The sequence below is a fragment of the Sceloporus occidentalis genome, unplaced genomic scaffold (assembly GCF_023333645.1).
Source record: "Sceloporus occidentalis isolate IW3139 unplaced genomic scaffold, rSceOcc1.0.p SCAF_72, whole genome shotgun sequence".
In the NCBI taxonomy this organism is placed as follows: Eukaryota; Metazoa; Chordata; class Lepidosauria; order Squamata; family Phrynosomatidae; genus Sceloporus; species Sceloporus occidentalis.
This window is the reverse complement of record NW_028317052.1, coordinates 2,279,359-2,306,507: the sequence shown is the minus strand read 5'-3', so window position 1 is coordinate 2,306,507 and position 27,149 is coordinate 2,279,359. Positions and strand designations below refer to the sequence as shown.

Genomic DNA, 27,149 nt, shown 5'->3' with positions numbered 1-27,149 from the left:
TTAATGCTACCGTGCCTGTTCACAGGTGGTCAGTTTGATATACCTGTGTTCAAGAGTCTTTATCATAATATCAAAATCTTTCCGTCAGTAGAACGAGTGTTCATAAACTAAGAAATATGCTGCGTTCCACTAACCGGTTTCTGTTTAAATGACAAACGACCTAGCTGGTAACGTGAACGTCAGACGGCACCCGTAGCTCCTTAAAACATTTTTATTTCGGTATCCCTATAGCGCCATATATATATAATCACGTTTTAGGTTGTTTTTTGTGTATGCAAACTTTCACCTTGCTATAGCAGACCTTGTTAAGCTAAAGGGAAACCGTTACCATCGCATCTTTTATCATAATTCTGAAATTCTCTTCCTCCACACCCCACCAGTACAAAAAGCTATGTGAACCAACCCGCGTGTTAGCAGTATGGCAGAAATAATGTAACGGGGAGGAATAATGAAGGTCCCATTGTAGAATATTCTAATTACATGTAGCCGTATATTGCTTATCTTCACATGTTTGGGTTTGTTTCCTGGATAGAATTGTCAGATTCGGACCACAGGTTGTTTGAGATTTTTGGGGTTTTGTTTATTTAAGAGTGTCATCCGTAAGCAGATAAGGAAAGTGTAGCAGGCAAAGTGCAATAGAACCAATTAGCGGGACACTGAAGAGCCACATCAAAGACGTGTTTAGTGGTTGCTGTAGGAAAGAGGATGTTGTGAGGTCGTAAAAACGTATGGTGACTGTTACTGGCATCTCCACGCAGCCTGTTTGAATCGGGTTCCTTCTGAAAGCAAACAAGTTGGTTTTTCATGTGAGAGGCATTACCTCGAGTGCGAGGTCTAGGCGGCTCTTAGTCACCCACGGTCTCCGCTCGGGCCTGGTGTTTACACTTTGAGTTGTCATGAGGGACACGTAAGTTGTTGGCACACAGCTAAAGTAAACAAAACTGTCTGTCGGTTCCCTTGCACTTGACATCTATTGAGACGCTATTAGCCTGGTCATCTCCCGTGTCCCGAGAGCTTACAGAGACCTGTTGACTTAAGGTCTGGTCTAAGGACGCTTTACTTATAACGCCCAGCCCTGCTGTCTCCCGGATGTCTTCTGTTACCATGCAATATGGAAAGTGATTGTAGTTATGTGTTGGTCATCCTTTGTAAGCAACACACACCAAACATACTGACGTTATTTCATGGTGGATAAGTCATCAATAGCTTTCTGAACCGTTTCCAGTGATTATGTGACAGTCATAATTAAGGTTCTTTGTTAACAGACCTGTGTGTAGTCCCTTCTTCCATCTATTCGTTCAGGCTGGAAGATGGAGACGTTTAGAGGCTAATTGCCTAATTTACATGTCATGACCCTACCTAGGAACCGTCTCTCAGGGTTAAAAGGAAGTTCTGGAGAACATAGTATGTAGAAGACTCCCTAATACTCCGCCATGATGTGATGGTATCTGAGCATCCCGACTGGTGCGTCTCACTGTGATTTCACAGAAGAGCCTCCTGCATGAATAGAGATGATTTAATCCAACCTTTTGTAACATTCTGATTAGCGATCATTTCTATAAGAAAAATGTTTCCGCTATTAGCAATCCACTACACTACTTTGGGGCGAACTGCTAAAGGGTCAGTTCATCTACAAGGTTCTCAGGGCTTTGCTGTGTAGATTAAATAACAGGGTCAGCATTTAATTGTGGATTTATGTCAGATCCCTTTAAAGTTTTTCTCCTTTTCTTAAAAATGTGACCCTGGCCACGCAGGCTGGGCCGTATGGACTTAATTGAAATCTGTCATCCCCCAAGGTCGCCAGAGGTCCCCTCGCAGTGTTATTAAGTAGTTACTATTAAAGAGAAAAAGTGAACCTTAAAATTACATTCTATTTATTTCCCCACATGGGGTAACTTGGAAATTGTGTCGGCACCAGTAAAGCGCTATTACAGTGTAAGCAGGCATGGCTAATACTTTAAGTCTTTAAACTTCATTTAACAAAAAAAGCTATTTTTAGTACCCATCACCTTTCTGCCACTGTATGGGGTTGGCGTGTTTATATCTTGGGACTGGATCTTATCATATAGGGTAGAACCTACACGATTCATAAGAAAAGTTTTGGAAAGTTCCTTTGTCTTAAATCCTAGTTGTCATTTACTTCTGTATATCTGGAAGCTGATGATTCAGTAGGCTGCTTGCGGTGTAGCACTTAGTCTCGTGGTCAATAAGCCGGTTGATATACTCAGAAATCCGAGTGGGCACTGTACAAAGCACAATGGCTTGTGGGTGTTTTTCAACTCACACTTGCTCACAAACTGCCCTCTCTAGCTTGAGTTGTCCAACACTCCAACCCACGTTTCAGATTCCACTTGAAGACCCGTCCGTCGCTGTGAACTGTGGAGACTCTTTAGTGTCTGAACAATGCCTTTTTTGTTTCTTTTGGGAAAGAAAAAAATCTTTATTGTCTTGTACGTTGTGAAGAGATACAGTGGAGTTTGGTGTAATTGAACACATTGACAATGTTCTTATGTCTTCTTACCACATTATGTATTCATTCTTGACTGTGTTAGAACTTTGTCGATGTTTAGAATCTTCTTTTAGTGAAAATCTTCGCCGTTCAGCCTGCCTCCTGAGCGCCGTTCAGCCTGCCTCCTGAGCGCCGTTCAGCCTGCCTCCTGAGCGCCGTTCAGCCTGCCTCCTGAGCGCCGTTCAGCCTGCCTCCTGAGCGCCGTTCACCCGCTTGCTATTTAGCTACTGAAAGGGCACGGAACCAGTTGACTCGCTTGTGGTTTTATGGATGTCTGAGTTTGAGAGCTTGCTCTTTCCAGCGGCCCTGATCCGTAGCGTTGTATGGTAAGTGGAATCTCGAGGTTTACTCCTGTCCATGCGCAGGCACACATTTAAGTCATGGTTTAAATACAATAACATTTCCCGTGGCAGGCTTGTAGTGTTTACCCCAGCGAGTTTGGCCATTGCTTTATCTTCTTCATGTTCCCGGTTTCTCTGGGTCCCTTTGGTGTGTAAGCTCATCTGTTGCCTGAGGTATAAAGTGTTTTTTTTTTCTGCTGTGAAATTTGCTGAAGTAGGGTTAGGAGACGTGAAAGCCTCCAGCTGTTAGACTTCTCCTGCAAGTGTCTGTTTTCAGCCTGTTTCCAGCTATTGTTCCTGCATGTGAATAGTGTAATAATGGGGACTCAGCAGGTTGGTGACTAAGGGATGACATTTGTTTTTTCCAGCTAGGCTTTCCTCGTCCGGGTCTGTACCGGCTGCAGGGACTGCTTTGTGTCTCCTGTAGCAGAGTAACATCTGTGCATTTTATTCCACATCATGTGTAAGTTGCCTCTTTAGACCATCATTCCCGAGGAGACCATTGTTCAGATAAGTGTTGGGTTTTAAGGGTTAACCTCGTCAATCAGTAAGCTCGTACACCGTGATAAATGTGACTTGTTGCCTGTTAGCAGATTATTTTTGCGTCATACAGGATACACAGCTGTATGAAATCTGGGTGTTTATGGATTATCGGAAAGTTATAGGGCTTAACCCTTTGAGTCCTGGTGAAGCAGGCCAGCACGCATGATACAGAAACACGGCAGGTTGAAAGAAACGTCTCAGCGGTACGCCCTGCTTTCTCTGGACTGCTAGGCGGGGGCGGACAAATATATTTAGAAATTGGATACAACTGTAGAAATAGATATAAAATGGCACAAAGTTGGCCGCAAGCAATGAAATATTAGGAGCCTCGGCTATGCGGCGTTTGGGTTTCTCCCAGCCTGTTATCACAATTCTTTTTTTAATTTCATATTTCATCATCTTTAAAAATAGTTTTTCCCTCTTTTGTTATACCTTAATGTTAAGCAGTCCATAATTCATTCGGTAATTGTCGTGGCGCATGGAACGCTCTCATGTCATTCTGATTTATTTGTATATAATAATAGGTCAAGTCCCCTTGGTCTTAATGATTTCTAAACCGGGAAGACCTTTACACATTCTTCTTCTTTTTTTGTCCTTTATCGCATGATCCCTCGGTGAGGATTTGAACCCTACTGTCAACACAGTTGGAAGTTACGGCACACGTCCTGTCCGGATTTGCTTTGCGCATGAGCCTCCGGTGCTTTACATATTTACAAGCGTGCAAAGCTATAGGAAAAAGGCAATGCTCGCAAACAGCAGAAAGTTCTTGTACTAGCTACGTGAAATGGAAAATAAATATGATTAATTTGCTGTATGTATATGTGTAAGAAATGGGCTCAAGTGTTACGTTACCTCTTTAAAAGACATATATACTTCTATTGCTGTGGATGGTATTACCAACCTCTGTGCATTCTTTAACCTCCTTTAGGTGTCAGGGCTTGGCGGTGGCGGAAAAAGTTTAGTTATATTACTGTAAGGGCTATAAAAAGACTGTGATTGATAGTATATGAGAAGTATATTGGCGCGCCCGCCGTCTTAGGACTTGTACAGTATCAATCTTGCCCCGTGGAGCCGTGAAGACAGCCCACCGCCTAATTCAGACAAAGTCAATGGGGCCAGATTCCTTTTTCATCGGGGACGTTCTGGACATACCATGGCTAAGTTTAGCCTCCTTACACTCGACTAATATGGAAGAGGACAGTATATGGATCTTAGCCATTCACAGCTATGCAGAGTACAGTAGACATTTGGTCTCTTGCCCCCCCCCCAAGAGCTTCACACGCTGTCCTGGGTTTCCTGTAAAATACATTAATAAAAAAGATTGAAATGCAAATATTGAGATGAACATTTTAACCCACCCCCGGCAATCTATTTTTAATGCATTTAGTGAAGATAAGGGTTATCCTTTGTTTTATGTCAAGCCATTAAGAAGAATAAATGATGATCCATTTAGCTTTTCTTATTTTTTTTTTTTATCATACTTGTTCGCTGTTAAAACTGTTGAACAAGCAATGTTAGCAAGAAAGAAATGAGTTTCTGCCCAGAACAATAGCGATATCTTTTTCTAATACTTTAGTCCAGTTTGCCTGCCGTGTGACCTTGAAGAAACTTTTATCTAATAACAATGTCTTGGACGGGGTACAGGAATGTGGTTCGGTTATGGTTCGCGGTGGCATCTGTTCGTTTTAAATGGGCTTGTGAGCTCGCGGTATCTTGTAGAGTCGTGTCATTTACCTAAACATTGATCCATATACATCATGCCAGCGTAATTTATAGATATCTTGTAGATTTCTAAGAGTTTGGGATTTTTGCATGGCAATCAAAGTGTCAAATTCTAAGAAAATGGGGGCATTATATAGTATAAATATTGTGTTGAATTTCATCTGATACCGTTTGGGCGTTTAAAATATGTAGTGGTGTTTTTAAGCCCCTAAAGGGTTAACGTACAGATGAACTTTCTTTGTAAGCGCAGCTTTCGCTCGCACGCTGAGGTCTTTGGCTCACAGATGTTTCTTTTTTTTAGCATTCTGTACAGTGTACGTTCCCACGCTTGGGTTTTTGAAAGATGTTTCATAATCCTTGCACAATAGACTGTCCCCTCTTCTCCTTCACCCGCTCCACTCTTTGCTTTTCATCATCCTTGATGTCATCTTTTGGTGACACCAGACCTTTTGAGGCTAGAGACGCGTTGCGCAAAGCATTATTATATAGGATTGCGTTATTGACCGCAACCTCAACACTAGTAAGAGAACATGTATATACATTTCTAATGAACCCTTTGCAGACCTTGATGATCGCGTACTAGCGGAACAGATGATCTAGCACAGTAGGGTCTAGATGACACTGTCCAGAAATCCTTTAACACCACAGGAAGAACCCAGACTCCAGGCCTCGGAAGCAGAAAAATATATACTATTCTGTAACATTGTGTGAACCCTTAGAGAGGAAGCAGGCCGATGACCTGCTTATCATCATTTCTGCGGAATAAAAGGCATTCGAACAATTCTGCTCCCGGTTTACGGAGGAGCATCTTGTGTAAGCGTCCGGTTTGACCACAAGTTAAGATTTGGAAGCATGGTCCTTGTAGACACCTGCATGATTACCTAGATTGCAAAACAGATTTGATCCAATTGGTGTTTACTCTTAAATTGAAACAACTTGCAAAATGTTTTGTGCCGTGAAACGGTTTCTTATAAGGCTTGAGGGAGCCTGGACGTTTTTCCCAATCTCTGCTTCTCTGCTGTTTTTGTCCCTCTTCTGCAGGGCAACAAGTAGTGGCCCGAAAGTGTTTTTTTAATGAAGATGTTGGCCCGATATATCTGCACGCTGTGCTACGCGCTAAGCTTTGGCTTGGTTCTGTGGAAAGCGAGCTCCCAGGTGCCTGCACCGCACCACTGCACATCGCTTCCTCTGCAGCTGCACCAATCTGATGCCCGTCTCGGAGGCAATCGGATATGGGAACCCTTTCATGTAATAATGTAATCGGTTTCCTTTTTCTTCGGAACAGTGTAACGGAAATGCATCATTTCTGGGCCTTTGCCTGTTGTGTTGTGGGTTGAACTCCAGGTTATGAAAACGCAAGGTGCAGGTGTGGGTTTTAAAATAAGGAAGTGGCTACGAAAATTAAACTCTTTCTCTTGCTAAATTAACAAATGCAATCAGAGTATTAACTGTTAGGGCCTTGTACATGATATAAAATCAACATATAATTAAAGCAGGAGCATTAATGCTTTTCGTGCCTGGATTCTAATCTATATTGTGCCCCCCCTTAAAGGAACGCTCCAGCGATCATATGCATGTTAAAGTATATGCTAGCTGAATGGTTCCTTGAAATGTTTACCGTGTGCAAATGCATGGAGGGGATTCTGCAGAACTTCTCTATGTATTTACCCCGTTCCCCAACCCCAGCTATTTTCTGAGCAGGAGGGCACGTGTTTGGCACGTGATCCAGTTGGCTCCATCACTGGCTCGGTGGAGGGTGGGGGGGCTGTTTAGATGTGGGTAAGACCTCCTGATGATTTCAGTGGGATTGCTTTCTTTCCTCTGACTGGCTGATTTAAGTAGCCAATCGGTCGCAAGAATCGCTGGACCAAGTGAGCGGGGCAGCTGCATGGCTGCGTTTTCATTTTTTACTATGCATTCTTTAGTGGGGCTGTCGGGGACATTAAACTCTTACATTTAGTGTATAATGAAACAAAATAGTTTTTTAAGCTGACTTTCTGAAATTTCTTTATCCTGAATAGCCAGCTGTTTTTTTTTTTCATTGATACATGAAAGCCTTTTTGCAGTAGTGTGCGATGTGGCTGACACCTGCCACGTCTATCTGCTGGTGTCTTGATTCTGCGTGATTAGCGATGAAGGAGAGCTGCTGCTTGTTGTTGCTGTGAATCGCCAGGCAGCTGCGATCCATTCGCTGCAGCGGTTCATGTCCAGGACACCCTGACTTAACTCCAAGGCCTGGGAAAGATTGTATTTGCCATGTTTTTCTTTGTGGTTAGAGGAGCCGGTATCCCACATTACAAGAGTCCTCGTATTTTGTGGCTACTTAATTTGTTTTGGTTGCGGTGAAAAAGAATTTATATTCGCAAATGAAAAACTGCTGTTCTGTTCATGTTACTATTTAGCTTTGTGTTGAGGTGCATCTCTATTTCTAAGAAGGTTTTGGGGAAGATAAATGTTAGAACAAGAGGTCATAATCCACAACTAGAGTGTGAGATGGTGGTAGATAAATGGGACAGTCACCCATCAGAAGTTCTAGAGGTTAATACAGGGGATCTAGGACAAGACCAAGGACTGGTTTGAGTCTCTACAGACTAAATGGGCCGTTGAATTCTGTGTTTGTTAAGCATGCGGACTGGGGCGCTTGGCTCCTTATGCTAGTCATTGTTTCAAGGAAAGTGTGAAAAGGGGCATTTCAAGAGTGGGGGTTGTTCGTAGAAGATGCTGGGATATCGTGGGTCAGTGGATTTGTTCTAATGCACGTTTGAGAAAATATTTTTATCTTTAGTTTACTTCTCACATTTCTTTGTGGTTTTATAGTGAAAGATTGTGACTTTGTGGAACTGGGAAAGGTTTGCCGGGATTTATCGTGCAAAATAAAAGCTGAGACACATGAAATACCGCTCGGTAATTGCTCTGTAACTCCGATGCCCCGAGCACTGGGAGAGCCCGATGTCGTAGGAGGATTGTCACTTGAATTTCGTATAATAAACAAAGCCTGTCAGGTTAATGTTTAAAAGTTCTTCCCAATAACACCTGTGAGGTGAGGTTCAATCTTTAAGTTGCTATTTTTAGAAGTTGGTGGCCCTTTTTATTTGTTTTTTAATAGATATATATATATAATCTTGGTTAAATCGCTCATTTTCTGGAAGAGCAACATTAATAAAGCAAACACAGTTGGCTTCATTGATGCCTTAAAAAGAAACACAAAACCTTCCATTCAACCAACGGCTTATTCCTCTTGTCCTTTACATGCGATGGTTGAAATGTAAGTTCATTTCTAAACTAGAAAAGGCTACACGATTCCTCGATACTCCACACCATTCGCAGGAGTCTGTGCTACAGCCTATATAGGCCCAAACGGGCCGTGCTGTAGGAGTCACTAATCCAAATGGCAGATCCTCCTAGGCTTGTCGTGCAAACACGAGAGTGCAGAGCTTGGACGGCGTTTGCCGTAATCTGTGCCTAATTTGTTGTCTTGTGTAAAAACAGGTCCTTTCCATGACTCATTTATTTGTGACATAATTGGTTTATGTTAATTATTGTTAATCATCAATTATGTCTTCTTTTAACAGCATCAGTGAAAGTTTCCTGACGGTAAAAGGCGCAGCGCTCTTCCTCCCGCGTGGAAATGGATCGTCTACCCCGAGAATCAGCCATAGACGCAACAAACATGCAGGTGAGTGCTCTTTGTAGTCTTTGACAGCTGAAGTATTGCATTCAGTAAAGAATTAATTCAAATAACTTATCTGCCTGAACAATACAGGCACGGTGACGCTAGTCATAACCCAGTAAGAGAGAACACACGCTGGCTGTAAATAGAGTCTTATCACATTTACATCCTAGACGCTCTGTCTAGTCTCAGATCTCCCATTCCTGTAGAATATCAAGAGCGCAGAGATTAACGATCTTCTACCAACCTCTGTTAGCTCAACAAAACCAAACCTCAGAATGGCAGATGTTGGCTGTGCCGGGTAGATGCTCCATGGGGGATTGGTAACATGTTAACCCATTTAATTTGAATGCTTATAAATACCGCACTAAGGCCCGACATTGTGAAACTTCTGCCCAGCATTATTCATAAGAATTGCTCGTATTGTACCTGATTTAATACAAAGTTGTATTCCCGATACTTTTACTCTTGCCCCATTGATTTAGTGTGATGATTAACATGCCACGGTTTAATTTACCAATCCTTGGCCAAATGTAGGATGTTTTTTTTAATGCATGTTTCAGCAAGCCCAGGGCTTGTACACTGTCCTAAACATGACTAATGTAAGAATAGTGAAAAAAAGAAATGCCTGATGATCTCAGGACAGTGTTAACTTTTGCTGAACCCAACAGAGCTTAATCTGAACAATAAATTATAAAGAATTCTGCACCCACTCGTCGCCACTTCAGTCTGAGTTATTTGCATTTCAGGCACCTGCTTGCATTGTTCTCAATCTCACTTGAATTTGCTTTCAGAAAGTGAAATAGTTCTGGTTGGTGAACCTGAACTTAATCTCATGGTATTGAACCAATGAAAATTATCATTTACAAATCTAATCTGTGTGTTCGTTCTGCGTGTGTGTGTGTGTGTGTGTCATTTGGGGATCTGGTCTCTTGTGGTCTGCATACGGTGCCTTAAGGACACGTAACCTCCCGCACATTCACACAAACACACTAATTCTTTTGTGTATACGCAGCCGTTGTTTTACTCGTCCCCACCATGGCCGGTCAGCTGTTTAAGGAGTTGTTACAATCAACCTATGAAGATCGTATAGAGGTTTGTGTTAGGCTGCTGTGATCTAAGAGTAAGCTGTCATATCGCCTTACATTTTCTGTAGTTAAAGGGACACTCCATTGTCCAATGCTGCCCCACCAATGAAGAATGCATATTACAATACTTAGTACTCGCGTGCATTGGCCTGTAAGGGAAAAGTAATTACATTTAAGAGAAGATGCAGCAAACCCACGCTGTCTTCAGTCACCTTCTTGCAATACCCTTTAGCAGCTGAAGCAGTCAATCAGTGGCATTAAAGCATTGCCATTAACACCAATAGGAACACCTTCTTAACGTGTGTGGGGGGGGTGTCTTGTTAGACTCCCAGAAATTCAAGATGGCTGGCGGTGATTATTGCGCATGTTTGATTTGGCAAACAGTTTGGCTACATGCATCTTCTGCAAGTTTAGGAGACTGGAGGAGAAAAGTGCGTATTATGGCCGGAGTGGCCCTTTACAAATCATCATGTTTTGTTAGCCACTTAATGTTTCTGAGAACCTGGCATTACACATAGAATGTCAAAACATCACGTGTTCTGAACATGTTCAAACTATACACGTTACTATTTATGTGTAGAAAGGGATACATCTAACTTTAAAACAGCACTTTACTAGATATATTTTGATTAAGGAGATCTTTAGTAAACCACATTTTGATGTAACTCCTTGTCGCACTCGAGGGTGAGCCGGTATGTTTCCGGTCCGTGTTGAATCCGGTGGTTTGGCTTTTAAAGCAGTGACAGGTGTGTCAGATACGTGGCCCTCTCTACTGTTCTGTTACAGAATAGTGTATTGTGATCTGTTTCAGGTCTTTCTTGACCGTATAATACCTCCCGCACTAAACAATCATGTGGCCTGTTATTCAGCGACTGGTGTAGTGGACGATTCTGGCCGGTGGTTAGGGTGGGACGTATCCAAACAAGAACCAGTTCTGCAAGCTGCCTGCTTATTTCTCTTTTGAAATATTGTGTTTCAAGGGCTCAATATACATATTATCTTTCTGGCCTGAAGGAATACAATTACATTAATATATAATCGGGTCCTTCACATAAAGGCAAGTGATATTTAAGTCTTTGTTAACTCATTGAATGCCAGTAAATGGGCACTTTTTTAGGTGTTGTAGAGTTAAAGCTTCAGCATGGTTAGGTTGGCGTGGGGGTCACCATGATTTGGGCAAAGAAGCTAGAAGATGTTTAGACTTCTGGCAGCTATGCTCCTGTGTCTGTCTCTGGGGAAGCCCTGAACGATGAGTATCTACATTAAAGGGGTGCTTTGGTGCCCCATACAGCCCCACCAGTAAAGAATGCATATTACATTACTTTGTAAGTACTTGACTTTAGGAGAAGCTGCAGCGCATCCCTCCTCTGCAGTCCAGTTCTGCTTGAAGCAACCAATCCGTGACTAATTTAAATTGAAGGGCCTGCTTTCTGCGCATGCGTGCAGGGGGTCTCTTTGGAGCTGGCCTGCTGTTAGCAGGAGATGTGCTCATCCATGGAGAAAATAAGAATTGATGGGGGACATCCGGCTGTGGTGGACCGTGTGTGTGGCTGCAGTGCCCCTTTAACTTGGTAAACATTAAACTTCTTCAATTGCAGATATAAAATCTTAGTAGCCAGCAGCTTTTGCCTTTGAAGTATGTCTACATGTGTGCGGAGTGCGACCCCGCATCGCCCCCTGATTATGCGTTCTAGAGCATAGAACGCCACATTGGGTAAAAATATACCCTCAAACACGTGTACCCAACTCGCAGAACCGGTCCCAGACCTCTCCGCAAACTATCATTATGAGGGGTCAGTAGTAACATTACTCTCTCTCGTCTTTGCAGGTGATCTCCAACAGCACCTGCAGGCCATGTTTACACTCCTCCGCCCCGAGGACAACATCCGGCTGGTGAGTACCAACACCCCAAATTATCTGCCCCTCCTCGTTTAATTCCCATCGCCGTGAATGAGAGACACCACTGTGTAATCGTATACCTAGACTTTTTTGTGAAGTTATAAGAAGGCTGATGGATTTGCAGAAATGATTAAATGGGGTTCATAGATGAAACATTTTAACTGATTAGTATGATGACGTACTCCGTGTAACATTATTGCGCAGAAACATTTTATATGTTCTACATGTAGCCAATAAAATGCTTATGTATGCACATCTAGAAACAACCCTACTCTGAAGCCACACACAGGTTAAGGATCCTACGCTGAGACATGCAAATCATAAATATACCTTTTTTTTTTTTTTTTTTTTTTAATTCCCATCTCAATTGCTACCATGTTTGCACTTGTCTAATTGCGTGAATCATAGCGTTTTATATAGTTCACTTTGTTTGGGTAGATATTATATAGAAATGTTACCAATATAATTTATTAAACTCTGTTCTTTAAGACGATGCAGGCCTTTGTCACACCTGTTCTGTGAATGGGCTCGTACTGGATCTTATTCATAGAGGGCAGGAATCCCTGCCTAAAGCGCCCTCATACTGAAATAATCTCTCCTTATGAAAGAAATGCCTTTGAAGCTTCAGACTCACGTGCCACGTTCCGTTGGAACTTCACCGATACATAAACCTGCCCGAGGTTACGCAGACGTCTCGCAGCTGCTCGCACGCTCTGTGGGGTTTTCCTGCTGGCAATCGCAGATAACACGCAGTACCGGTGTTTTTACAGCAGCCATAACCACGGAGCTTATTTTTTTTAATTTATTTTGCTTTGCAGAAAGGTGTGACAGCTGGTGATTGCAGCCCTGTGTGCTCAGCTGCCTTGACATGTGCTCCTCTGCGTGATAACAAGCCGTTTTATGACTGGCAAACACCGGGAAATTAGACCATAGTATTGATCAACGATGGTCGGCAATCATTTCTTGGCAACGTGCCTGCAGAGCGCTTGCTTTCACCTTTGTTGCTTACCTCTCCGCTGCCAATATGTGTGCGGGACTTGGTAGATGGGGATGGTGGGCATTTTAGATTTTGGGTGGCATATATTATAGGCTTTGTTTGTAATAAGATACGTATAGATTCATCTGCTGTGAGTTTGTTTGCGGGAAGTAAGTGGGCTTTTAGAAGCAGAGATGCTTGAATTAATGGGGAATATTACAAATGGCCCTTTCATGCCCCGATAAATCACCACCTCGCTGTCCATGTCGAAGACGTGATTCCCAAGCCTGATGCCTCCGATGTGTGTGCGTGATAACATCTCTTCCTTTCACTTGTAAACCAGGCACATGTTTGATACAATGAGTCATTTCTCTGAGATCAGTGACTGTATTGTGTGGTTTGCTGAAAAAATGCTTACTTTTACAAATGAGAAGCAACTTTGTTGCGAGAGACACAACTTTTTTTTGTCTAGAAATGCATTTCTTACAGCTGCAGTCTCTCTATGACCCCGGGTCACCAGTGTATTGGAGTCTGACTTGACCGCAGTCAGTAGGGGATGCGTTTCTAGCTGTGTGCCATCACCCCGGTGTTACTGGAAGGCTTTTGTGAACCTAACTTATGGGGGGAAAAAGCCTTTGACATCTCCATTTGTTCCCCTCTGCTCCAGTATTAGGTTGCAAACAATTTTTATCCAAGTTAGTTATAAATCTGACTTCGACTCTTTCGTGCAGGAGATGTTCATATGAAATGTTATCTAATCCAGATTATTTTGGGTTTGCCCCTTGGGACTGTACACCCTATTGTTTGGCTAGAGAAGGGTAGGCTGTGGTTGAATGGGAACTGCGTGGATCTCACCATGTATATTGGAGGTAAGAAGAGGAAGAGGAGGTGTTGGAGCTTATTTGTATATTTCTCCAACGAAGTACAGGAGGAAACTTTATTTCAAGGGATTCAGGATGAAGAGGTCATCATCTAAAACTGGAGGGTCAGAGGTTTAGATGAAATGTAAGGAATTTTACAATGAGAGGGTGGTAGATAAATGGAACAGGTTCCCATCAGTGCCAGAGGCCAATGCAGTGAGGGAATTTAGACATGCGTAGAATAGACAGAAATATATACTGAATTTAAAAGACCAAGGGCCGATTAAGGGCTCTACATCAAGAAAAATGGGCAGATTAGATAGAAACATACTTGACAGCAAATAAGAACTAACTAAAGTATCAAGACCGGTCCTTGAACCTGCACTTAAAGCAAAGCACTATGAGAATTGTGGTGCAATGTGCCGTACATATTGGATTGCAATAAGGGAAGCTGGCTCAAAAGACCAAAGGGCTTCTGTACCGGTCATTGAATTACTGATCTTTTATAAAATTGAATCCCTCCCAGAAATGTTGTTACTACCAAACTCACCCAATGCCACGTGTTACAAATATCTGCCGCCTTATGGAGAACACTGGCCTGATAATGATTCTTAATCCTTTTCCTACAGAAATAGAGATTCACCCCACCTTCCAAGAACTGTACCTACTCCTAGACTTCTGTAAATCTGACCGAAGATATACTTTCTGTCTAAATAAAGAGATTGTGTTATCTCTCTGGTCTATGCATGCTGCTGCACCTACCCAACCAGAACTTGCCCCCGGGTCCAGCATTTACTCTTTTAGATAACAGATAATGTTAAGCTACAGTTGTGGTTGCGTTGCACTTCTAGAAGTCCCCAAGCTTTGGTTGGTGTAAAACCTTTGAGACCCCACTTCATTTCACCGGCCTGGCTCCGATGACTCCGCTCACCAATGTTTTTGTCCCTTCTAGCTTCCCATTCTGTAAGTAATGCGGGGAATCCCAAGCCGGCTACATACGGTTTCCCGAAGTCTTGGCAGACTTACGGCAGCTTCTGTTCTTGCGCCGTCAGCCCTGACCGGGCACGCTTTGGCCGAGGCAGAGCTTAGCCAGCTGATGTCTTATGTTGAATGTGAGCAAACAATAGCTTGTAATCCCTGCGGCGTCCCCTCTGCAGATGTCCTCTTTGATATGGCACACCGTGTCGTGTAACCAGCACTATAAATCTAGTTCTGAAGAGAGGAGTTGGTGTAGCTTACATGTAGACTGGGGTTACCTTTACAGTATTACCGTGTTAGATCCTGCAACCATGACCCGTAATGGAGTAAGGATATCTAACGTTCCCTGCACCCCTTTATAGCTGAACCCTTTAACGTCACAGTATTGTTTGTGTGAGTCCCTCTAGACTATAAGCTTTCTAGATTGTGACAGTTCTTCTAAGTCTACCTTTTCGATGTTTGTGCATAAATAGTTGTATAAGCATCGGTGGTTTTCGTGTTAAATGTGTAACTTTTATGTTTTTAAGGAATGTGGTCCTGTTGAACACGCAGTTCTATGTACGAAGCAGTCGCGGTGCAAATTGATAATATACCGTAGTGCCTTTCATCAAGGTCGCACCTGGCTGACAGACAACCCGGCAAGGGTTGCATTTGAAAGACATCGGTGTCCTTTCTTGTGACCCGTCTAGAGAGTCGTGTGTGTTTCTTGGCATGCTTGGTGCACGAGATGTCTCTTAACACCCCAAACGCTGACCTGGATAAACTGTCCTCCACGCTCAGCCCTGCTTTTCTTCATTTGCAGCGGCGTAGAGCTTGAGGTTTATACGGACTTCATTCCTAATGCGTGTTTATTAACATCTGCCCTTTGATGCCGTGTTGGAGACACACGTGAGCGCGCCAGCTGTTCACGCACACCGCGGTTTGTCTGGAGTAATCCTGGTTTTGTGCAATAGAGGTGGGGCTGTCAGCTTTCTGATAAATTACTGCAGAGACGGAAATCTGCGGATTCCTGTAGCGATGGGACCCACGGAGGAGCTTGCGAGGGCTTACCACTTCTGTCTCATCCATGTATTTACAGTGGAGAAGGTGCGCTGGGCTCTCCGATGCAATATGAATGTATATAAGATAATATAAGATGTGCAAAACACCTGTGATGATCCTGCAGCCTTTATTCCTTTAGCAGTATTGCTGAACATTTAGTGACCGCGCAATCTTTTTCTTCTTCCTAAGGCCGTGAAGTTGGAAAGCACCTGTCAGAACCGCACGCGTTACATGGTCGTCGTTTCTACCAATGGAAGACAAGACACGGAGGAGAGCATCGTTCTAGGGATTGACTTCGCTTACAACGACAGGTACGGCGACCTTTTATTAGCATGCCGAGTAGCTGCTGTCTGTACGTCGCTGTTTTATCTTTAAAAACGACAATAAGAAGAAGAATTGTCTGTTTTAATCTGGCTCGACCTTTGTTTACATGTAACTACAGCCATTTAATAATATTTAGTTCCAATACTTACTGATATTGATACATTATTGTTTTATGGGGGTTTACACATAAATATTGAGCAGAATCCAGATCAGTAGTTTAACTATGCATTGTGAAGGGCCCCAGGGAATTGGTTTACGGGACCCTGTCCCCTAACACACTCTTACGCATACATACACACACACTCTTATACACACACACTCTTACACACACACTCAGATTTAGTGTGATCTTTGATTATAGGAAGATGGAGCCCATTTCTCTACTTACTGGATTTCTGTTCATATTGTTCATGTTTTATGGCCTCTTCTCCCTTTTATTTGTCACTTTCTGCTTCTAAACCCCCCTTTTTTTCTGGGGAATTGCTATGCCAGGAATCTCAAGCACAATGTTATTTGCAGGCAAGCAGTCGCGTTACTGTGGAAAATATTTCTCTGCTAGTTTAGAAATCCCACCTATGTCTGGCGAAATATCTGCTGCCCTCCTGTCTAGGACGCAAGATTGGCGTGTGAAGTTTCTTAACCCCTCTTCATAGAGGAAGCAGCTTTTGATGTGCGTGTTTAAGCGTTACTCAATGTTGCCATTACCAGGAACTGCAGCCCCGTTCATGGTTAATGAACACACAAAATGTTTTGGTTGCACAAAGCGATGCAGGGCTTGATCTGGGAGTTTTTCCAAGGTTAAGCTCTGTCTCCTGCCAACATGCTCTACATACAGAGTGAGTATCTACATACATGTACCCTTACGTACAGAGCGAGTAGTCGAGTACATACATGTACCCTTTCCTCCTGTCCTCTTTGTTTTGGTGAAAAAGCAGCTTAAAGTGTCTGCTGTCACATGAAAGAGACCGCCTGGGTTTACAGGGCTTCCAATCGTGTTTGCAAAGTAGGACACAGCTGTGATGAGAGCGGCCATGCTTTGGCTTTGGTTCAGGTATTGTAATCCGGCCCCTGGGTTCACGGTACAGTATGTCCAGCTATCGCTTATCAAAGCATGCTGCCGTTTTGTTTATGTAGGAATAGTCTTGAAGTTTTGGTATGTACCTTGCCTTTGTGGGGGTCTGACTCCCCACCAGCACCCACATTTACCGGCAGGTCCATGCCTGCTGCACGAGAGGTTTAGATTTCACGGTCTCAGCCCTGTTGGCCCGGCCGCTACAAATTCGCAGGACTTTGGGGAGAGCAGAGAGGAAACGGTTAACAGATCGTTCCCCATGTACATTGAAAGTTAGTCCCTCAGTAAATTGTAGGAGGATGCTTGTCCCTTTACCAGTCAAATATGTAATATAAGTTATTATGTTTAACTGTTAAAAGGAAAAGGACCTTACTCTGCAGAATCCCCCCCATGCAAGAGGGACAACGTGAACATTTTAAAGAGACCACTGAGCTTTCATATGCATTAAAGTGTCCCTTAAAAGTCCCTCCATTCTTCATGTTGGGCCGGTAAGGCAGCAGATATTCTGCCGAATGCAGCCTGGATGAGTCTTTTCATGCATTAGTCTTGCAGTAATTTAAGTTTCTATCCAATTCTGTGTTTTTGGCAGCAATATTATAAGTGCGAGATTAAACTAAACTGGCCCATAGCATCACATACGCAGAAATCCAGTGTTTTTATCAATCACTGCGGTATGTTGTGGGTTCACTACTGTAGTATATAATTGGTGGAAGCGTTAATGCGGTCCTGTATATGTAGGGTCCTTTGTCTGCAGAGCGTCTGACCTGGAATAACGCGGTTGATCTGTAGGTTGACGCGCACCGCCATCTTCCTGGCGACACCGTTACCAATTGGTTTGTCTTTTCAGTAATTCTAGAACGATCAAGTCTGCATCCCATTCTAAATCAGGCAACTTAATCTTAAATAGATCGAGATACATACACACACACATACATACATACACACATACACACACAACATAGGTCGTGTGGTCTTGGCCGTGTCCTTTATGATGACAGATGTTTTAGCAAACAGGGCAAATACAGAACGCACAGAGACGGGTCCATTTTTAGCTCCATGGCTCGGGTTTCTTAGGCGTATGACCCTCAATATTTATGACACGTTTGTAGATGGGTTGCTAGGCTTCCTTAATCAGTTCTCACTAAAAATATCCCTCGTATGCACCGAGGTGTAGTGGGACTTGATTCCATCCATGCGCAGTCCTGACCTGACTTCAGTTGAATGTCATCTGACGCAACTGCGGGGGGAAATAAAACCAATAAAACGAGTCCAGCGTCGTATGATTATGGTGTATGTTTTGTGTCTGTATTATCATGCATGTTTAGGGGTTTCTTTGTTCTTTCTGGGATCTTTAGTTATGAAGTGAATATGCGTCCTTTCCTCAATACCAGTAAAATTACAGCTCGTCCGCAGTTATTTATCAGCATTATGATTTCCATCATCTTTATCACTTTTACTGCTTGTGATAATCTAGTTGGGGAGGTTCCTTTAGCTCCTGTGTGTAATCTGGTTGGGGCGGTGGTTCCTTTAGCGCCTGTGTGTAGTCTGCTTGAGGGGGGTCCCTTTGGCTCCTGTGTGTAATCTGGTTGGGGCGGGGGTTCCTTTAGCGCCTGTGTGTAATCTGCTTTAGGGGGGTCCCTTTGGCTCCTGTGTGTAATCTGGTTGGGGAGGTCCCTTTGGCTCCTGTGTGTAATCTGTTTGGGGTAACTATTTTTTCCCTTGTTTTTCAGCAGTACGTGCACAATGGGACTTGTTCTTCCTCTGTGGAGCGATACTCTCATTCATTTGGATGGCGATGGGTAAATATGATCCATTTTCAGTAATGTTTAATCAAGTATCTATTGTAACATTCCATACGCACTCTGCCCTTTTACACCTTCCCCGTGAGCGCAGCTCGGTGCTCTGCAGCGCCTCATGTAACCCCTGCTGTGTCCCGGCCTGTCCGCCACATACGGTTCCAGCATCCTTGTCAGTAAAGCTGAATAAACACAGCAATTATTGTATTGCAAAAGGCTTCTTCTTACCATCCAACAGTGACGTTAAATTGATAACTATAGGTGTGCCATATGATTTGGATGTACATTTGGGCCAATTTATTTCTTTTTAAATATTTAATTTCTTGGAAACCTTAACTGACAAACATGTATTTAGTAGCATATTGTGTGCCAAATTCTGGCTCCCTCTCACCACCATATTTATTGTATGTATTTTTAAGCATCTGCGATGATTTGTGTATTCAACACGGAATGTTTCTCACGCTTATTAACAGTTGAAGCTGAAAATAAGTTAAGCTTAATAACTTTTTTTTTTTTATAATTCTGTTGTAGGGGGTTTAGTGTTTCAACTGATAACAGAATTCACGTATTCAAGCCGGTATCCGTTCAAGCCATGTGGTAAGGCTTTCTTTTAGTCTTTCGTAATCTGTTTGCCAGATCTCTCGCTCTGGATTTTGAAATGCCATTTAATTCTTTAAATTGCCTTTGAAGGTCCGCACTGCAAAGTTTGCACAAGGCCTGCGAGGTAGCCCGTGCTAACAACTACTACCCCGGCAGCCTCTTCCTCACGTGGGTTAGTTACTATGAGAGCCACATCAACTCCGATCAGCTATCCGTCAATGAATGGAACGCAATGCAAGATGTCCAGTCCCACCGCTCGGACTCACCGGTGCTCTTTACAGACGTGTAAGTTACACCGTGACCTCCTGCGTAGTAAACCCCTGCAGTGATCAGCCCTACTGGTTAACTCGGGACTGGAGAGCCTGCTGTACTACACCTGCTACTGGGTCTATAGGTCTTGTAATGCCGATACTGCTTGAGGATAATGGGGTTGTAGTCCAAGGACATGATTTAAGTAGCCAAGCTGCACGCCTCTATATTTTGTCCTGCGGGTGATTAGCCGTGCTATTTCTGCAGACAGCGATAAGGCGGCAGGCATCGGGCTCAGTGGAATGCTTGTGGTGTGGGGCTTCAATCCAGAACCATAAATGGACACAAAGAGTTGATACTATCCCTGAAAAGGTAGAGGGGCAGAGAGGTCCTGATGAGTTCTAATGCAGATTTCTCTAGGAGAATGTGATTCTGGTGTGTACAGCATTCGCGTGACGTGTTACGCTGCCTCCAAAATAAAAGTGTATTAAGTGCTGCAATTGTTTTGTTTTTTTTTCCAGCCCAACTGAACGTGAACGCACAGAGCGTTTAATTAAAATTAAATTACGAGAAATCATGATGCAAAAAGACCTGGAAAATATTACGTCTAAGCAGGTGAGACAAGCTGGTGTTTCATTCCCGGAATCTCCTCCAAGTGTGTATAAGCAGTGCTGGTGCTAAGCTCGGCCCTTCTAGAGTCCAGGGTTCCTTGTGATCTCCTGATGATGTACCTCTCTCGATGATCCTCGGACTCGCTGGTTTTTCATACCTTGAGGACTGAAGTTTGTTGTCACGGTCTTCTGCAAAACTCTTTGAAGCCCTTTAATACTCGTATCTAATGACGTGTGTTCCGGCAGCGTTCTGGACACACCTGGCTTAGAATAGTGTGTCCAGTGTGTGAACGGTAACGTGTTACCCAGGATGCCAATAAGCCAAGCGCCCAATACTTTTCTTACCGCTGTCCTGTTCCCTTTTAGATACGGACGGAGCTGGAGATGCAGATGGTGTGTAACCTGAGGGAGTTTAAAGAGTTTATCGACAACGAAATGATTGTGATCTTGGGCCAGATGGATAGCCCCACGGAAATCTTCGACCACGTGTACTTGGTAAGCGTCCTGTTATTACCCGTGTCGTCATTCACTTTGGAAAGTTTTTAAAAAGGTGTCCAGCCTTGCCTTTTGAGGTTTCTGTTCAGGCACGTTCGACATCAGTGCGTGACACGAAGAAATATTTCACCGAGATGAGTTATGCAAAACGCCTGACCTGGGCGTTCAAACCTACAGCCGGCGTTAATATCCAAATCTTATTCCGCGTCCTTCACCCCGGGGAAACTGATCTTTCTGTACAATATGGGAGGTGAAGCCGAGGATTCTAACTGTACAGCGTGCGCAAAACATATAAAAAAAAAAAAGGAATCAAATGCGATGTGATGCACAAAAAACTTACAGGTGACTAATCGAGTCCCAATTATATTAATAAAGCTCTAAATGTGGAGAAATCGTAGGAACGTATCGCTGGTGTGTATGTATAAGTGTTCGGATGCTGTGCGTGCATATACACTCACGCATACACATTTTGTCCCTTTACTGTAAATGTAGGGTAGCAGAAATGGCCGCAGCTCAGGTGGCTTCACTCCTTTGAGTGAGCGGGGCCTGTGGCTTGTTACATTACTCGGGAGGGCATTTACATTTCATGCAGCCGTTTGGAAGCTGTGTGGGGTTAATGGCGGTCGATCATCAGAGCCCCATGAGTGGCTGAATTAATGTTGGGTACGGGGGGGGGGGGCAGGTGGCGGGCTGTTGTGGGGGCAGCAGGCATTATTCCGAAAGCTAGAACTACAGGGGTGAGAGAGATCCCTCACTGCTTATGATCAAACAGTCCTAAACAGAATGAGGTCTCACTAATTTACACCCAAATTATGAGATTTCCTTAATGGGGGGGGGGAAATGACACATTTCTGCCAAAACAAGATCACTGAGACTGACGTTGGGGTCTGGAATGTACGCTTTTTGTTCATTAATGGAAGCTGGCTGGCCTCCTAGCGTTGATCATGTGAGGAGAAAAGATGATATTTTTTAATATTCATGATGTCACATAGTGTAGTAGATGCCGTCCAATGGAAACAAACCTTACGGTAATTCAAATGAAGCCATTCTAGTCCTACGAAACCCCTTTGTCTCTACACTTATCTGGGTGATTGAGACCGAGCCATTCTATTGTTTAGCCTGTACAGTGTTACATTAAGGAGATATATTTTACACACACTTTGTATAACACTATAGTTTAGGACAGATTTGGTAAGGTGGTGCTTCTTGGCACAAGCACAGTATTCCTCCACTGTTTTTTTATTTTTTTTGTAGTATCATGTTTAAAAAAAAATAAAATAAAAAAAGATCTCATACATGTGCATATTAACCGTTCATATGCATTCTAGCTCATTTTAGCAAGTTATCTTAGCTCAGACTACTACATGACTTTAGGTGTATAGATGGAAGTTTTGTGCCAACCTTACTGTATGTGATCGCTATTAAACATTTTTGGCAAGTTTTGGGTTATTACTCTTGCAGCCATTGCACAGTTAACAGGACTTGGCCATATGATCCCCAGAACGGCTACATATACCTGGTTTGACAAGTTGTTCCCCGCCCTGGGAAGGGCTTTTCACATGGGTTCAGTTACGGCGTGAGGAGTGAAATCATCTGTTTGCGTTCATGTCACAGTTGTGTGTATTACCCCAACCTGACAAAGCCTTTTGCTTGCAGTTAAACCCAAAGATGTCAAACTGATGTTATCTGGAGATCTTTAACATCTCAGTTGCCGTCAGAGTTGTTCCTCCCCATACTCACACGTGCTGTTTTGCTATATTATGCTCAATACAAAGTCACCAAAAAATGTTTCATTTCTAAAATACAATTTCAGCAATTAAAAAAAGAGAGCGACGCTGAATGTGAAACGTGTTTTAAAAATGAGTCAAAGTACTGCGAACAGCTTTGTAGCTCTCATCGCTGTCTAAATGATGTCATTTGACCTTTTTTGGTGCCAAACAATGAAATTGTTCAGCGAGTTCTGTTTTATGTATTTTTGCTGACATTTAGGGAATTGCATGTTTCTTTTTCTGTTGCTGCATTAATTATTTTCTTTTTTCCAGGGTTCAGAGTGGAATGCTTCAAATCTTGAAGACTTGCAAAACAGGGGGTAAGAAAATACGATATGAATTAAGACAAAGACAGAGAAGCCTAGCATGAGTTTCCGAGACTTCAAACTGCAGTCTCTGCTTGTGTGTGTACATGTGTTATTATTATTATTGTTGTTGTTGTTTTATATAGAGCCATCAAATGCCGTATTAGATGCATTAAAACGTTTGAGTTTGAAAGCGGTACAGTCTCAGGTGAACGGCTCATGTATGGTAGCTGAGAACTGCACTTGGTTGCTGCAGCTTCCATTGATTTCTATTTGGAGCACAAAAGAAGCTGCCATGGGGGGGGGTGAATGAGTCCTTTTCTAACTCCATTAAACAGAGATTGTATGCACTGATTTACATGCCGTAAAATCCACTAGCGTCCATGCAACATAAATAAATATGCATGGAAAGTTAGAAAATAAGCTTTGGAAACTATCTTCAGTTCTGAGAAACGGCCAAGAATATTGTAGGTTATATAGTTAAAGGGTCTGTGTCTGTTTTGGGGTACTTTGATTACTTCTCCTGATAATCTAAGTATTGGCTGAAATCACCTGTATCTAAGTTAGATAGGAGTAAAATTTCTGCGTATGGAAAGTTATCTTTTGGAGTCATTCTGTCCAGGAATTGAGCCGTTTGCTATTCCCGAGATGCCCTGCAGCGTCAGAATGGGTTTCTGGAGGTTTTGTTGTTTCACATTACAGTGGGTCCAGGAATAGTTTGTTTTTATTTTGATCTCAGAGCCCCTTGAGAGGATTGCCGCTGTGTCTTGTTAGGCCACAGACTGGTTTGGCAACAAAGATATTTTTAAAGCAATCCGTCTTGTTTATCTCGGCTTCGTGCCATTTTTAAAGGGGGAGAAAGCTGCTTTCCTTATTCCAGGGGCATCTACCAGCCACTTCTTAACCTTTTGCTGCCTGGCTACCATTTATTAGCCAATCGTCAGTAGAGTTGCCACAGTTTTACTGATCTCACATCCCTTTGATGTGAATGAGTGGTTGTGGTTGGCCCCTTCCACAGATGGCTCTGCAGGGGTCAGTGACCTTTAACTTTTCACCCTTTGCTATCCCTTCTTCGTGGCCAGGTTTGCACATGAATCTTGCCAGGCATGACATTTTTCTAAAAACATTAGACTTGAGTCAAACCGGCTCTTCCACTCTCATTAATCTGTCCTATTTTTGTTTTGGACAGGGTTAGGTACATCTTGAATGTGACGCGTGAAATTGATAACTTCTTCCCAGGAGTCTTTGAGTATCACAATATACGAGTGTATGATGAGGAAGAAACGGACCTTCTAGCATTTTGGAATGACACCTACAAGTTCATCTCTAAGGCAAAGTAAGTGGACATATATCCATCGTACAGCGCTGTATAAACCAATTAATCAGTGCATGCAGGCCAGATACAGTCCTTTGCTGATTCTCATGCAAGTGATTAAATAGCGTATGACTCCCACCTTGTGATTGTGTGTAATATATACAGCCTACTTCATGAGTGCTAACTTACATCTGTCTGCTGAACGCACCTTTAGTTCTGTCACTGTGCTATGTATTTAAATGTTTCAGAACATTGTTTTCTCTGGCAATTATTGACTTTCTAAGACCAACATCATTGCGGAAGGAGGGCTGGCATGTTCCAATCTCCATGGCTAGCCCAGTCCACATTATATTGGCCAGAATTTTTAAATACGCTCTAGCACAAAACATGTTAGCATAACCGCTAGCCTTTTTGTTGAAAATTGTGCCAAACAGACGGTATTCTCGCTGTTTTGGTTTTCTTGTTAATGATTATCGTCTTTGTTTTCAAACAGAAAGCACGGTGCTAAATGCCTTGTGCACTGCAAAATGGGGGTCAGCCGATCGGCTTCCACTGTGATTGCGTACGCCATGAAAGAATATGGTTGGAACCTGGACAGAGCTTTTGATTATGTGAAGGAGAGACGTACTGTTACCAAACCCAACCCCAGTTTCATGAGGCAGCTTGAGGAATATCAAGGCATTCTGCTCGCCAGGTGAGTCCCTTCTCTGCACTGCAAGCGTCCCTGTTCCTCGCGGGTTCTGTAGCATCACATGTTGCCGAAGGTTATGGGATTTATGGTGAAACTGCTGAAGACCTGTTGCCTACTTTTGAGTAATTTCAGCAATCCCCCTGCACTGTTTTAAATATCTCGGAGTACATGGAAGACCCTTATGGATTGTATACTTTCTTTTTGGTTTTTGGTTGTGATCTGGTGGCAGATAAAGCGAGCCTCGCACGAGCCATCTTATGTTTTTTGCATGGATTTACTCCAGATATTTTTTAATAATTCTGGGTAGTGGGCATAGTGTTTCTGGTCTCCTCGCTTTTCCATGAGTTTGACTTTATATATACTATAGACTATAGTATATATATATATATATATATATAGATATGTGCATTCAGCCTTATATTAGGCGGCATTATGGGAATAAATAATGTAATAAGTCCCGCTATAGCCCCATAGGCTCCTGTTTTTCCCTACAGATTTGCCCCGGGTAACACGTGTCTGCCTAAAACTGAGGAAGGGGATACCTATGGTGAGGCATGCTTTGGTTTGTTTAGGCCTGAATTGTACCTGCTGTATCACATTCAAATAAAATTCACCCTTTTAACTTCATAACCACCACTAACAAAAAGGGTTTTTTGAGATAGATATATATAAAGAATCCTGTAGTTGTAATTTATTTACTAGAGCCATTACAGACCGAGATCCTACAAGAGTTTCAGATTAACCTGTAGTGAACCCCAACACCATACGTTTGAGTATTGTGTTTAGGTGGCTCTGCTTTAGAACACCATATCAGAAGACCTGTCTCTTAATTTCCCTTTTCTAACCCGTTTATTAAGCTCTGTGCTGGTTGTAGTGTTGCTCCCTCTGCTGTTGGAATGTGAGAAGCCCAAAAGAAATGCATTTGGATAGACTATCTATTTACTATAGGATTTCTGACACCTAGAAGGTGCATCGTGTACCCCGGCGAGTCTCTTTCCTGGAAACTTAGTACCTAGATGTATGACATACAGAACAGATGGCCTTGATCATCTGTATTTGCTCATGTGATGGTTGCTTTTTTTAGCCCGTTGTCCATGGAAAAGCAACATGTCATCTTCACCATGCAGCTGGGAACGTAGACCATTTACCTGTCTGGAAAAGCTATTCTATTCCCTTAATGTCTTTATTAGAACTTCCATCACATCATTAACTTTCCTTTTTTTGAAACCTGAAGCTTTTCGAAAGTATGTGCGCTTGATTACAAATTGTGTTGACTTGTGAACAGTATTGCCAGCGCTAGAATCGCTTGTTTAATTTCCATATTTGACTTGTAGTACTTGCATTATCGAGCATGTGCTCATGTTTTCCTTTTATCTGGTGATAACATGCTGTATAAAAATGTTTGTCTAAAGACAAAGTAAGAATAATATCTTCATGATAAATTGAATTGTCTTTTTATCCCTGCAGCAAGCAGAGACACAACAAGTTGTGGCGTTCTCACTCCGAAAGCGACCTGTCGGACCATCATGAACCCAATGGGAAAACTGGAATGGAAATGAATAAAAAGGACATCACATCTTCAGCAGAGCAGCTCTCTGACATGCATCATTCCTTTTCTCAGACTGAAAACCAGAATGTTGATTTCCCAGCTAACAGCACTTTGTGTAATAAATCCCGAGCACGTTATGAGTTTACGCCCTGTGACTTCCACGCTGGACAAATAGAGGACATCTTAAATCTCAACACCATGAATGGATGCCCTGCACGCTGCTGCTCTGAGGAATCCCAGTTTCTTGACAATTGCAGAACCGAAATCACACTAAATGATTTGACGCAGCATGCAGAGTCCTATAATGATCCGCCTGAAATCCCTGAACTGACTCTAGAGGACATGGAGAAAGATGCCTTGAAGAATGAGGTAAACTGCCATCTTTTGCCCATGGAAGAACTTGAAGCAGATCTGAGAGACTTGCCAGAGTCCCCTGACCAAATATCCCTAACTTCCCAGTCTGAGGATATGAGTGCAGACAGGATTGATTTCCTTAGCGCACTGGAAAAGTTTGTGGAACTATCTCAGGAGCATCGGTCCCGCGCATGCTGCGCCACCCGGGTGGACGAGCAAACAACCAGCGTCAAGAATGGTGTCTTAAAAGGTTCCTGGCCCGAGACATCCTTAAACGAAAGCCCAGAAGACAACACAAGGCTGAGTTCTGATGGAAATACACCACAAGGCTCCGAAGAGTCCTCTACTGATGAGGATCAGCTGAAGGTAAGAGTACATCGTATGTTCCATGG

The 27,149-nt window shown here is 42.9% G+C and overlaps 1 protein-coding gene across 1 annotated transcript in view; it reads left to right on the top strand.

Annotated features, from left to right (window-relative positions):
• The window catches only part of LOC149286081 (protein phosphatase Slingshot homolog 2-like), a 32,610-nt gene that overhangs the window by 3,219 nt on the left and 2,242 nt on the right, over positions 1–27,149 (top strand). The window contains exons 2-13 of the mRNA XM_089494417.1: positions 8,688–8,791; positions 11,702–11,766; positions 15,817–15,938; positions 18,754–18,822; positions 19,351–19,416; positions 19,510–19,704; positions 20,190–20,283; positions 20,646–20,774; positions 22,817–22,863; positions 24,038–24,184; positions 24,657–24,857; positions 26,322–27,123. Coding sequence (XP_089350543.1) covers positions 8,688–8,791; positions 11,702–11,766; positions 15,817–15,938; positions 18,754–18,822; positions 19,351–19,416; positions 19,510–19,704; positions 20,190–20,283; positions 20,646–20,774; positions 22,817–22,863; positions 24,038–24,184; positions 24,657–24,857; positions 26,322–27,123 — 2,041 coding nt within the window. The remainder of the gene's footprint in view (positions 1–8,687; positions 8,792–11,701; positions 11,767–15,816; positions 15,939–18,753; positions 18,823–19,350; positions 19,417–19,509; positions 19,705–20,189; positions 20,284–20,645; positions 20,775–22,816; positions 22,864–24,037; positions 24,185–24,656; positions 24,858–26,321; positions 27,124–27,149) is intronic.